This window comes from Antedon mediterranea, chromosome 8, assembly GCF_964355755.1.
Source record: "Antedon mediterranea chromosome 8, ecAntMedi1.1, whole genome shotgun sequence".
Classification (NCBI taxonomy): domain Eukaryota; kingdom Metazoa; phylum Echinodermata; class Crinoidea; order Comatulida; family Antedonidae; genus Antedon; species Antedon mediterranea.
The window spans coordinates 14538698-14553014 of NC_092677.1; the positions used below are offsets into that span (position 1 = coordinate 14538698).

At 36.1% G+C, this 14317-nt stretch overlaps 1 protein-coding gene across 1 annotated transcript in view; it reads left to right on the top strand.

The window, feature by feature from the left end:
• Positions 1–14317, top strand: part of LOC140056066 (DNA polymerase epsilon catalytic subunit A-like) — a 38240-nt gene that overhangs the window by 9754 nt on the left and 14169 nt on the right. The window contains exons 11-27 of the mRNA XM_072101301.1: positions 4637–4883; positions 5494–5706; positions 6207–6314; positions 6625–6753; positions 9286–9388; positions 9984–10130; positions 10334–10479; positions 10780–10928; positions 11251–11343; positions 11464–11608; positions 11790–11947; positions 12112–12307; positions 12438–12563; positions 12655–12846; positions 13118–13321; positions 13557–13778; positions 13882–14236. Of these exons, the coding sequence (XP_071957402.1) occupies positions 4637–4883; positions 5494–5706; positions 6207–6314; positions 6625–6753; positions 9286–9388; positions 9984–10130; positions 10334–10479; positions 10780–10928; positions 11251–11343; positions 11464–11608; positions 11790–11947; positions 12112–12307; positions 12438–12563; positions 12655–12846; positions 13118–13321; positions 13557–13778; positions 13882–14236 (2933 nt within the window). The remainder of the gene's footprint in view (positions 1–4636; positions 4884–5493; positions 5707–6206; positions 6315–6624; positions 6754–9285; positions 9389–9983; positions 10131–10333; positions 10480–10779; positions 10929–11250; positions 11344–11463; positions 11609–11789; positions 11948–12111; positions 12308–12437; positions 12564–12654; positions 12847–13117; positions 13322–13556; positions 13779–13881; positions 14237–14317) is intronic.

Sequence of the window (14317 nt, forward strand, 5' to 3'; positions counted from 1 at the left end):
CGCACAAAAAGTTTGAAATGCGCCCTCTGTAGTATCTGAAACGATCTATTTTACTAGAGTTTATTAGAGATATCACCTCATGCTGCTCCTGATAGGCCACCGAAAGGACCGTCCAGATAAATTACTCAGACATCGTGGTAGTGACGAATTAATAAAAATCATTATCAAATCCTATAATGACCACGATATCGTCATTGGAAACAGCACCCTTTGTTCAATACCGCCAGCAAAGGCACGCGCCTTGACTACCGTGGACAGGAAGTCATTGTTGGCGGTTCCACAAAGGCCTGCACTGCTTTCGCGTGTCACGTGTTGTTCTTTTAGGTAATCTATTCCCATGCCTATGTAATCAACGGTACCAAATTGTATTATTATTCATAAATTGAAAAATTCAACGGAATTAACGGAGTGAACAAAACGTATCGATCGTGTATAATAGTTTAAAATCAACAGCGAATGTAAGTACTATTAACATTAATTTTCCAAAATGACAACAGTAGAAGCACATGCGCCGCATGCAGTGAACTTTATAAATCTCTTATGCTCAATACTAACGCCGCGGCGTTTTGCTACCTGGATTTTATATAACAGCCCAGATGGACGCATAAACCGCAATGAGCTGGGCCATAAAAGTTGAACGATTCGTACTCCGCCAGACAAGTGCGTACCACCTTTTGTTTAGATTGCTGGCATGCATAAAGTGTTTATCCCCCCAACGTAAATGCCAACGCTGCGGTACCGAGACAGTTTTTATGTTTGTGCAGCTGTGAAGTATATAGCGTATGTTCTGCAGTTTACATAGCTACTAATTCTTTTTCCTAGGCCGTAGCTCAATACATATTCATTTAGACATTAAATTCAAGTTAGAAATCAATTATTTAAACATTTTATTTTGAATAAATTGTTATTCTGTTGAAATTAATATTTAGGTTATATGTCCTTGAAATAAACTTTTAACATTGAATGTCTTTGAAATTTTACTAGCTTTTTCAGGTGTACGAACCCTGTGTATCACTTTGACTGCCAGAGATTTTTCCAGTTAGAAACTGCCACCACCAGCATTTTTAGCCAATTCCAATGTTTTTTACTGAGCTAATTACCGTGCTGACGCGGGTATAAGCCCACCCCTCTCGAACATGAAATCACGTCAAGTTTGGGGGGTGGGCTTATACCCGAGGATTCAAAAATGCAGATCGTCAAAAACAGCACATGTACACTGTGTATTCCATCATGCGAGCGAGCGCCCTCACGTGTACGACGTTGCCTCTAAATAAACGAGGTGTAGAGTGTCGGAAAATTAAGCTTATAGTTCGTGTAATTTCAGGGAACATTTTCGCCAGTGTAGCATAGCAAAAAGCTATACAAAACAACCTTATTGCTACACATTTTGAAAATTGTGTAGCAAAAAATACTATACAAAACTATGTTTCTCGACTTAAAAATCAGTTTGATTAGCAATATTGCTAAACAAAATTTTTAAATGAAAATTTTCCCTGAATTTATCGTAGAATATCTTATTTTAAACATCAATTGAACAAGAATTTATCAAGCAGAATATATTCGTTAAATAGAAATGTACCAAAGAAATTTAATAAGCTTGTTTATGGCAGCCGATACCAAATAGTGGTTTTCCGTTTTGGTGACTTGTAGCGTCGTGTGTGAAGCGATCTTCGACCGCGATGGAGTGTAAACAAAACAGGACCGCTAGGCCTCATATGGCCTAGCGTATATTAGCCTAGCTTGGTTATGATCAAAGGTAGGTGTATTCGGTGTATGGACGTCGCCAAATACAAAATAAAATGTATTACGACACACACTGTAGATCTTCGAATTAATGGGTGGGCTTATACCCGAGTGCCTCATTTTTCATGAAAATTAGTCAAAAGTCGGCGGTGGGCTTATACCCGAGTATGGGCTTATACCCGCGTCAGTACGGTAAGCGTATGTGATCATATTTAATTGTAATTTAAACTAAAATAATCAAATAATAATAAATAATATGTAAATGATAACAGTAAAAAAAAAGTACCCCACTTTTTTTGGCTTTTCTTAGTTTTGCACACGAAAGTCGAGATATTTGCAATTTTGTGCAAGACATTTGTGAGATCAAGAAACGGAAGTAAATAATGTTACTTACACAGCATCGATAGGCGTATAAAACAAGTTATCACTACTGTACTGATGCGGGTATAAGCCCACCCCTCTTGAACATGATATCACTTTCATGTTCAAGGATCCAAAAATGCAGATTGTCAAAACAGCACATGATGTACTCTGTATTCAATCATGGATATCCCTCCTCTCTGAAACCTCCACACAAGCGCCCTCACGATGTGTTGCAACATGTACTATGTTGCCTATACACGAGGTGTAGAGTGTCAGAAAATTAAACTTACAGTTCATGTCATTTATCGTAGAATATCTTATTTTAAACAAAAGCAAGTATACAATGTTTGTTAAATAGAAATGTACCAAAGAAATTGAATAGGCTTGTTTATGGCAGCCGATACCATTAATAGGGGTTTTCCGTTTTGGCGACTTGTGATTCGAGCGTAGTGTGTGCAGCGATCTTCTCCTGCTATAGAGTCTAAACAAAACTGAACCACTAGGCCTGATGTGGCCTAGCTTGGTTATGATAAAAGGTAGGTGGACGCGGTGTATGGATGTCGCCAGACGGGTCAAATTAATACTCGCCTTTACCAAATACAAAATTATGTATTATAGCACCTACTGTAGATTTTCGAATTAATGGGCGAGTTTATACCCGAGTGCCTCATTTTGCATGGAAATTAGTCGAGAGTCAGGAGTGGGCTTACACCCGCATCAGTACAGTGTTTAAACATTATCACATTTTATAAATCTTACGTCAAATGTTTCGGCAAAACCCACATAGTAGGCCTAGTCAGCCAGGCCTAAAGTTGGTCGGTGCTAGTGCTAGGCCTAGGTCTACGGTAAACTGATGATAATACACATACCACCATTTCCAAACAGGTCCATTGTATGAAACTCGGTTACATAGTGAAACACCGATACAAATAGGGTATATACATACAATAATAAAATGAAAGACTGTTTTGGGGACAATACTTCTTTAATGTTATTTGCTAGCCTAGTCTACTGCTATTGCTTACTCCGGTTTCGGAACCACTGTATTATGGTAATTCCTGCTGATAAAACCGGCCTCGGGGGGAACACTGATTGTTCTATTTCTTTCAAATTTTTGCAGCTTTGAAACTAAGAATATATAAGGAAATATAAATAAAATAAACCTTCAGTTTTCTATATATATATTGTATTGTATACCTGAAATTTTCTGCATTTCTAGTACCAGTTCAAAAGATTTTTTCAGCTGTAATATTTGGTGAAACGACACAAGTGAAAGAAGTTATAGGTACATGTTCGTCCCCGTTGACCTATACTTACATTTGATTGGATGTTTTTTGTTGCAGTGCAGTAAAAAGTTTGTTTCATTGATTGGATGTGTTTTTGTCGCAGTGCGGGAAAAAAGTTTGATTGTTTTATTTTCTAACATACAATTATTGATTTTGTTCTTATGTTTAGAGTTTTGAATTATGAATGGAATGTTGCAAATGATATATAAAAGATATAAAGTATATTGTGAACCCTTGTTATGTGAACATTTTGACCACAAATCTAGCTTTAATTATGAGTGACGTAATTTATTTTTTATTTAGCACTAATAAGAAATGGCATAATTTGACAAAACTCAACAATAAATAACTCAAGTTTATCCTAATTTCAAATAATTTTTCTAATTTTTAAAAGCAGAATCTATATATATATTATAAATTTACGTAAGGGCAAAATTCGGTAAATCTCGTGTTACTTCTAGAATGTTTACTTGATAGTATATAATCATACTTTTAATACTGATTTTAACCACCTGATGTAACTTAAATTGAGTTAGATAATTAGTTATTGACAAAGAAAACGAATTTAGGTTTAACGATTTGCCCCAAATAGTGGTGTTTTCTGATCATGGTATACACTGTCTATTGGATGTTATCTTGAAAAATACCTGCACACAATAATACGAGCATGCTTCACATTTTCCTATTCCTCCTACGATAATTGTTTTTAATAGCTGAAAACCGGTTGAACAGCTTGAGTACAGCATCATAATGTTGAAGACAGGCCAATTTTCTTTAAAACCTTTAGATATGATCAATAAAATATGCTCGGTATCTCTAATTCGCAGATTGTTATTTCATTTGTTAACATTTATGTAACCAAAAGAACATAATATAATAACATTTGAAGGTGATATATAAAGAAAATCATTTTTAAAAAAATGTGATAATTAAAATTCTGACCCTTAAGCTGGCGCTTCAAGCCGAATAGCCTACATTTAGTTTGTTCACAATGTAAAGCGAGTCTGTTATTTTAAAGCCACTTACTGTACAGCAGGAATCCAGACATTTGCCCAGATTTTTCTTAATAATGATCATGGCTGGATCAGAGAAATAACTGCTTATTGTCTGCACATATAAAATATAGAACCATGCAATTAGCCTGAAGGACTCTTCTTTGGCACACAAAATATGTAGAATTATATAATTATCAAATCTTCAATCAATTAGTGTTTATGTGCTAAAAATTGAATCCATGTTTTCAGGTGGGTGAAGAGAGACAGTTATCTTCCGGTTGGTAGCCAGAATTTAAAAGCCACAACAAAGGCCAAGCTGCGGTATGATCCAGTCGAGGTTGACCCAGAGGACATGTGTCGTATGGCTAGTGAGGAACCACAGACTCTCTCAACATACTCGGTTTCAGATGCTGTTTCAACATACTATCTCTATATGAAATATGTCCATCCGTTTATTTTTGCTTTATGTACAATTATTCCTATGGAACCAGATGAGGTTTGTCTAAATAATAAAAACAGTTTTAGTAATTAGGATGTTGAATAGAGGTTGACCGTACTGTTGTTTGTTTGTTTGTTTGTTTGTAATATTTATTGCTATCCATAATATACACAATGCAATACGTTATAATTTGAAATTGACAAAATCATACAGAAACATTTTGCCCTATGTTCATTTTTATTTGAAAATGTCTCCTGGATAAGAATGTCCTTAAATAGGGGTTCTATTGTAATAAGAAACAGAATATCTAATATGCTAAATATCACTTTAGAAAGGCTGTCACAAACTGTTGTACTGTCTTCTTTCTTGCGTATTGTAACTAGAATATTGTAGTGGAGAAATACATTTTGATATTTTAGTTAGATTTTTTAATTAACGAAAAGATGTCTTGCACCTAAACTTGTTAAAGAATATATCACCATGAAATAAAAATGGTAAAGATTCCATTTTAATAGACATTTTGTGCATTTGTGACTCATTGTTGGGTGTGCTGATGTAAAGTGCTTTGATCATTTTATACTAATTTGGAAAAGCGCTATATAAATAATATAATAATAATAATAATAATTTCATAGTGTTTATTGCATTTTACTTACTCACTTATTAGGTATTAAGGAAAGGTTCCGGCACATTGTGTGAAGCTCTTCTAATGGTACAGGCATTCCATGCTAACATTGTATTCCCCAACAAACAAGAGAGTGTCTTTAATAAACTGAATGATGATGGCCATGTTATAGAATCTGAGACATATGTGGGTGGACACGTTGAAGCTTTGGAGTCTGGGGTCTTTAGAGCAGATTTACCATGCAGGTTTAGAATGGTGAGAATAATTGAGATTTTTTCGTAACATCGTTTTGGAAAAGCGATTTAAGGTGAAGTGCAAATTAAAGGAAGCTTGCAATTTGGAATAAAGGGTCTTTCGCACCTGTTCCGACACAGTTCCGATCCGGTGCTATCAAATCAAATCAATGTCACTATTTCGTTTTCACAATGTTCCATGCGGCTATGCGCCAATCGATATGCATGTAGATGCGTGAAAACAAAAAGCATTGACGTTCGACCTAGTTTGCCGGTGCCGGATCGGAACAGTGGTGGAACAGGTGTTAACAACCATTTAATGAGGATATTGTATTGGAATCATTAATACCTGTATTCGTGGTCAAGAGAATACACAATGCAAGAATTTTACGTGTGTTCTCTATGTAAGAATGTTTTATCTTGTTAACACATCTGGAAAGGCACAATATATCCATATTTTCTTGTTTCTGAATAAATACTAAGCTAAGATGGATTTTCATTTATAAGTTTTCTGTCTTCTAGGTACCAGAGGCATTCCAGGATCTTATGAACGATACAGAGAGAACCATGAAGCATGCTATTGAAGTCGAAGAGAAGATCCCGTTGGAGACAGTAACCAACTTTAAAGAGGTACAACAGTTTTTGGTTTTTTTTCCGCGAAAGAAATGGCAGAGCGGTTAAGGCAAGAGTGCCGTACCAACTCGTTCCTATCTCAGATAAGGATTATAAACCATAGGTCCAGTCTACACAGTTATAACCCAGTTCATCATTTGATATGAGTAGTCATTGAATAAATTTATGGCAAATTGCCTAAATATATATTAAAAGAATGTGGTATCCTAAAGATTGCAAAATGCGAGAATTATTTTTAATTAATTGATTATGTACTTCCTCAGAGAATGATATTGGTTTTAATTTTAAAGACTTTTTATTTTTTAAGATTTGTTGCGAGATCAAGGAGAAGCTTGCTAGTTTGCGAGACACACCAGCTCGTCTGGAGAACCCTATTATCTACCATTTGGATGTCAGTGCTATGTATCCAAACATTATCCTCACAAACAGGCTTCAGGTATAAAGCTCATGCCTACACTATCAAACTAAGTTTAAAAAAAAGTGTGATGTGCCCAAACAGTGGTGTTAATAATTAAACAGTAGTAGTATGAAATCATTGTGAAATCAACTGATGTCAATGTGGGCATCCCACATATATCTGACCACTCAGCCGTACATTGTAAGTTACAGTTAAATAAACTGCCGCCAACTCAGAAAATAGTTTCTAGTCGTAACTACAAGAATCTCTGTGCTGACTCTGTTGTCAGCGAGTTACTACCACTAACACTGACTGTATCTCTTCCATGTGACATTGATGATGCTATATGTATGTACAACTCTACATTGCGTTCAATCATTATTAAACTTGCTCCAACTAAGTCACGTCTGGTGACTATTCGACCGCAAACTCCATGGTATACTGATGACATAAGAAAACAGAAAAAAGGAAGAAGGCAGCTGGAGAGGAAATGGTGTAAGACAGGTCTCGAAACTGATTGGCATGCTTACACACATCAATGCCAATGTGTATCATCACATATTCATACTGCAAAGTTGGAATATCACTCAGCTCTAGTAAATAATGCTGTAGGTGACCAGAAGCAATTATTCAAAATTGTAAACACGTTACTGCATAGAGGAAATAAGACACCCTTACCTACCTGTAAATCAACCAGTATTCTTGCTGAACGTTTCTCAGAGTTTTTTAATGAAAAGATCACTAAAATTTGATCAGGATTTCTTCACTCTGTTCTCCAAGATGCGCATACATTTAGTACAAGGGCTTCTTTAAGCTGTCAACTGTCTGTTCTTGAACCAACCACAGATGAGGAGATCGAGAAATTGATCAAGGCATCCCCGATAAAGTCTTGTGCGCTAGATCCTATTCCAACTTGGCTTTTAAGGGATTGCGCTCTTGTAATAGTTCCAGTGCTAATGAAATTAGTTAATCTTTCACTTATCACATCCACAGTACCGCAGAATTTAAAGAAAGCACATGTATGGCCTTTGCTGAAGAAGACTGGCCTCAACCCAGCAGAATCACAACCTCCATGAAACTTACCAATCAGCATACAAAGCTAACCACAGTGTGGAGACAGCGCTTCTACGTGTTCAGAATGACGTTTTGACATCAATAGATAATCAAGAACTTGTTATTCTAGTTTTGCTAGACTTATCGGCTGCTTTTGACACAGTAGATCACTCACTGCTTCTTCATAGATTGTCACATGATATTGTGGTAAGAGATCAAGCATCGTCTTGGTTTACATCATATCTAAGGAACAGAACCCAGACCGTCTGCATTGGTGATGTTTCATCAGATGACCTTCCTCTATTATGTGGCGTCCCACAAGGTTCAGTGCTTGGACCACAGCGGTTTTCCAACTATGTTGCACCAGTTGCTGAAATAATACGAAGACACGGATTATGTCATCATTTCTATGCAGATGATATACAAATCTACGTTTCTGTCAAGCCTTGCCAGACCAAGTTTCTGTCCGCCATAAAACGGTTAGAAGCATGCACTGATGAGATTAGAAAATAAATGGGCTCCAACTTCCTCAAGGTAAATGATAAAAAGACCGAGGTGATCCTATTTGGTTCTGTTCAGCAGAGAAAAAAGATCCGGTTTTATGGCCTACATATTGGTGGCGTGCTAGTCAATCCATCAACAGAAGTTCGTAACCTTGGTGTACAACTTGATTGTAAAATGACCATGGAATCACATATCACCAAAATCTGCCGATCTGCTTTTTTCCATTTATGTAACATCGCCAAGATCAGATGTTACTTGAACCATTGTGCAACAGAGCAGATTTTACATGCTTTTGTTACCAGTCGGCTTGATATGAGAAATTCCCTGCTGTATGGTCTGCCAAAGAAGCAGTTGCGGACTCTCCAGAAGGTGCAAAATTGGGCAGCTCGCTTGGTGATGTGTGCCAAAAAGTATGATCAAGTCACACCATTGTTCAAAGAATTAAATTGGCTACCTCTTAGAATATCTCTTAGAATTATTGACAGTCAAGAAGGGAAAGCGAGAACTAAGATAAGATCTAGCCATCAGGTGCTACTGGACATTCCGAGGAGCAAACATAGTTGGGGAGATCGGACTTTCAGTGTTGCTGGACCTAGGCTCTGGAACCACCTACCCTTGAACATTAAACACACATCATTATTGAGTCACTTTAAGTCACTACTCAAAACTCACCTTTTCTGATTTTTTCTACAGCGCCATGAGCAATGAATGTTGGAATGGCGCTATATAAATCGAACGATTGATTGATTGTGACCATTGTGGGCACATCACATTGGTCATATAAAGTTTAGTAGTGTAGACAGAGCTTAACTTTATAAAAATAATGAATGTTTATGAGTTGAATGGGGAGAATATTTTAATGACTTGAATAGGACAGTCAGGTTTTCTAGGAATGAAAATATTCTCTCCATTTCAACAAATACAAGGATTTACCATAATACAAAATTAATTAACTTTATACAGTACATTTAATGCTTATAATACAATAGTATCTTCACTAAAATATCTATCTAGCCTTCTGCCGTAGTTGACGAAGTGACTTGTGCTGCTTGTGATTTCAATAAACCAGGAGCCAGATGTCAAAGAAAGATGCCTTGGACATTGAGAGCAGTATATAGTAAGTTTACATGACTTGCATTTTCCATCCATCTACCTACTAAAGTTTATAGTGTGCAACTATGCTTGTAATTATTGTATCCATTATGAGTACTAAGAATACAAAATGACCCCATAAATATGCATAGTTCTGATACATCACTCCCTAAGTTGCTAAAAAAAACCAATTTAAATTCCACCCCAGAATGTAATGTACAGAATTTGTCAACACAAATATACTCAACAAATTAATTTTTTGTCGTGAGGTAATTTCCCGATTGATCGTAATCAAAACGGTACTGGGTTTGGTCTACTAGCATTCCTGCTCCCAACCAGTACATCCATTCATAGAAGCCTTAATGAAGTAAGCCTACCTGGTGGTGGCCATAGAACGGTCCCGAGATAACGACTATACTTCGGCTTTAGTCGATAGAAGATTGAATAAATTGTTAGAGATACTATTTTATGATTATGTGTAGATGTGTGATTTGTTCTTTTTATTCAAATGATGTTATGTATTTAATAAATTTGTTATATCAATTAATTAAATTATCGTAGATTGCATATTATGCGATAAATATTATTTAATAAATTTTTGATATATTATTTTTTGTTAGTGCCTGCTTCTAGAAGTGAGTACTACCGCATTCAGCAACAACTAGAGTCGGAGCGGATTCCTCCACTAATGCCAGGTGGGCCACCGAGAGTGTTCCATGAACTTATGAAAGAAGAGCAGGCAACAATGGAAAGGAAACGACTTGCAGGTGATAATCTTTGTTACAGAAAAAAAGCCTTTAGTACACAAATGTTTTTGAACTGTGCATTATAGTATTATTAAAATGCTTAAAGATGTATTGTCCCCCTGAAAAAAATAATTCTTACAATTTTTGTTTTGTATATTCTTATTGGATATATATTTGAGGACAATCTTTAATTGTAATAAACAAATTTCTATTTTTGTTTAAAGAATACTGTAGAAAAGCCTACAAAAAGACAAAAATAACAAAGGAAGAAGATTGTCATACAACTATTTGCCAAAGGGAAAACTCATTTTACGTGGACACAGTTCGTGCCTTCAGAGACAGACGGTATGAGTTTAAAGCATTATGTAAGGTAAGAGATTTTTAAAGAGCAGTTTTATTTATGTTTATTCATGTGCATATCAAAACGTTATTTTATTTGTTTGTAGAAATGTTTAGTAACAATCTTGAGATAAGAGAAATTCATTTTAAAATTAAAATTGTAATCTATTTACATTGGTTATAGCTAATTTAAACATCCATCCCACAATGCATCGTTCTTTTGTGGAATACTGTATGCTAAATTTTAAAGAATTTCTCTTTAACATTTTCTGAGCTTTTATGGCAAATAATATCACTGAGTATGGTAATAAAGACATTTTCTTTTTTTCAGGTTTGGAAAAAGAAGGTAGTAGAAGCAGTAGCCAAAGGAGATCCAGCTGACGTCAAGAGTGCCACAAACAAAGAGATCTTATATGATTCATTGCAGCTGGCTCATAAATGTATTCTCAACTCATTTTATGGCTATGTCATGCGAAAAGGGTATGCAGTTTTATTCAGTCAATATGGACTAACAGTGTAGAACTAATTATGCTATATATATACTTACTCATTTTATTCATCTAAGCAGGATTAAATTAAAATTTGAATGCTCTAGGTCGTAAATTAAAAGCTCTCAAATGTCTTTCAAAACATAAGCATTAGCATTATGTATGTACAGTTTTTTAAAAGTCGTTAATTTATGTATCATGTTTCTTAATAGAAGTTTATTTTTCCCTGTTTTAATACTAAAAAAAGTTATCTCCTCTGATATTGGTATGAATGTTTTATGTATTGTAATAGACAATTTTGTACATTATTTCAGAGCAAGATGGTACTCAATGGAGATGGCTGGTATTGTCTGCTACACTGGTGCCAGTATTATCAAAAAGGCTCGTGAGATTGTTGAGCAAATTGGGTACATTTACATATTTAATATACTACTGCCATAGATTACATAAAATGAACATTTCGTTTTTGTGAAACTATATTGATTTCTTTAGTGTATCAATAATATTCATTTTGTTTTTTATCTTAGTCGTCCCTTAGAATTGGACACTGATGGAATATGGTGTGTGCTTCCTGCTTCTTTCCCAGAGAATTATGTTATCAAGACAACTAACCCCAAAAAGTCAAAGGTCACTATATCGTACCCTGGAGCGATGTTGAACATTATGGTCAGAGTAAGTTTGCCAATTTGACCTTTTACAAATCATCATCTAGAGTTTAACTTTACTGTCTGCAGCTGTGGCATATCCTTAGATTACATTCAGGTCTGCCGAGTTGTTGCCTACTTTGAAGTGTTGATATTTTCTTCCTTTACAATCAACAAATCTATGTACTTAAATTTGTCTTCATATTTAGGATTTCTTCACAAATGACCAGTATCAAGAATTAGTTGATCCTGCTGCTTTGCAGTATGACGAGCGTTCTGAAAACTCAATCTTCTTTGAAGTTGATGGTCCGTACTTGTCTATGATTTTACCTGCATCTAAAGAAGAGGGTAAAAAGCTCAAAAAAAGGTTAGTTTGTCCTGGTGGTGCCATTCTAACTTCCTATCAGCACCATGAAACTAAAACATTCTTGTTTTTTTTAGGCAAATTGCCAAGGATAACCATAAGTGAATTCGTTCACTATCCTTCTTAAAGGTGGTAATCCTGTATTCACTATCTTTATCTTTATTCAGGTATGCTGTTTTCAATTTCGATGGATCTCTGGCAGAGTTAAAAGGCTTTGAAGTAAAAAGGAATGGAGAGCTTCAGTTGATCAAGATCTTCCAGAGCTCTGTCTTTGAAGCATTTCTCAAAGGGTCAACACTGGAAGAATGCTACGCAGCTGTAGCTAAGGTTGCTGATTATTGGCTAGACGTTCTCTATAGTAAGGTAAGATGCGATTTGACTTGTACCATGTATTGCTTATGGCATCTTTACAGATATATCAGCCCAGATATTAGAGTTGAATACCATATAAGGATACCAAGTAGTAGTGTATGTAATATCTTGTTATTTTTAGGCTGCCAACATGCCAGATTCCGAGTTGTTTGATCTGATCTCTGAAAATCGTAGCATGTCTCGTAAACTAGAGGAGTATGGAGAGCAAAAGTCCACATCCATTAGTACAGCCAAGAGACTAGCAGAGGTTAGTACAAACTAGTAAGATGACTTTAACAACCAATCAAATGCCTGGTATATATGCATGTGATATATACTTTGTTTTCTTTGATTACTAGTTTCTTGGAGACCAGATGGTTAAGGACAAAGGTCTGTCATGTCGTTTTATTATTTCTCGTAAACCTGAAGGCTCACCAGTAACAGAACGTGCAATTCCATTGGCAATCTTCCAATCGGAACCTGGCGTCAAGAAGCACTACCTTAAAAAGTGGCTCAAGAATCCATCAATGACTGATTTTGACATTCGAAGGGTTAGTTTATTTAGCAGAAATAATTTTAAATGTTTACTTAATTAAGATGTGAATGAGGAATTGAAATGTAGTGTACTGGACAAGATTCAGGATTGTGCAATAAAATTGTAGTTTTACAAATTGTACCACTATCACTTCTAATGGACTCATGAATAGTTGATGGTTTTTATTGTGTATTTTTATGTCCAGCCCCTTTCTAATCAACTGCTTAACTTACAACAATGGTTATTTACCATTTGAACTCATTTATAAATCACTATTTTCTCATTAGATCCTGGACTGGGACTACTATATTGAACGTCTTGGCAGTTGTATTATGAAGATCATTACTATCCCAGCTGCACTTCAACAGGTTTCTAACCCAGTGCCGAGAGTCAAGCATCCTGATTGGCTACACAAGAAACTCCTTGAAAAGAATGATGTTTTCAAACAGCAGAAGATTAGTGAAATGTTTGCTCCATGTCCAAAACCTAATGTAAGATTTTGTTTCCTCCTCGACACCTGGTTGAAAGCACTAGGAAGGATAAAACGGAAAGAAATTGGCAGCCATACCAAATAATGCAGAGGCTTAGTACAAGAAGCTCCTAACAGCTCATTCCCCTAATGTTCAAAATGAATGTGGGACTCACCTTTACCCTTGTGTTAGTTGTCTCTTAAATCTAGACCTAATTAAAAAATGAATGTTCTACTTATGTTTATTTACTAAACAGCCACCAGAAGATGCAGATGATTACCAGGACAGTGCTCCTAATACAGTTTCAGATATGGAAGACTTTGGCAGGCCAAAGAACCCCCCTAGCAAAACATCATCCATTGTTAATATCAGGAAGCGCAAACGTGACACAGAAGAGAGTCAAGGGCGGCAAGATTCTGATTTAAGCCAATCATGGCAAGAGGTCTTGGGACCAGCACCTCCAATTGGTCGAACCAAGGTGACAGTTTTTCCATTTTGCAATCAATTCAGCAAGAAATCAAAGATTTTTTTTTGTTGGTTCATGCATAATTTGTTTTTTTTTTCTAACTTCATTTTATTAGGAGGGAATGCGAGAGTGGGTCACATACCATAAGCAGAAGTGGGCTTTGCAAGCACGCCAGAGAAAGGAACGCAAGCGCAGACGAACAGATGATTCTGGCAGTTCTGATATTGGAGGTGGAGGAGGAGGAACCATCAGAGTTGGCCAATCAGCTGGTCTTGGTAATTTCTTGCGACGCACAGCAAGATCTCTTTTTGACACACCCTGGCAAATTGTCCAGATTGCTCAGACAAATCAGCCTGGTCTTTTTCGGTTATGGGTTTTAGTGAACAACGAACTGCACGGACTCAAGTTAAATGTTCCTCGTATTTTCTATGTGAATCAGCGGCACTCAAAAGAAGAGAAAGAAGGTGCAAGTAAGTAGTGCATCCCCCTGCTAGTAATCGTTTTGTTTGATCACGACCAGGGGAGCAATTATTATTATTACATATGAATCA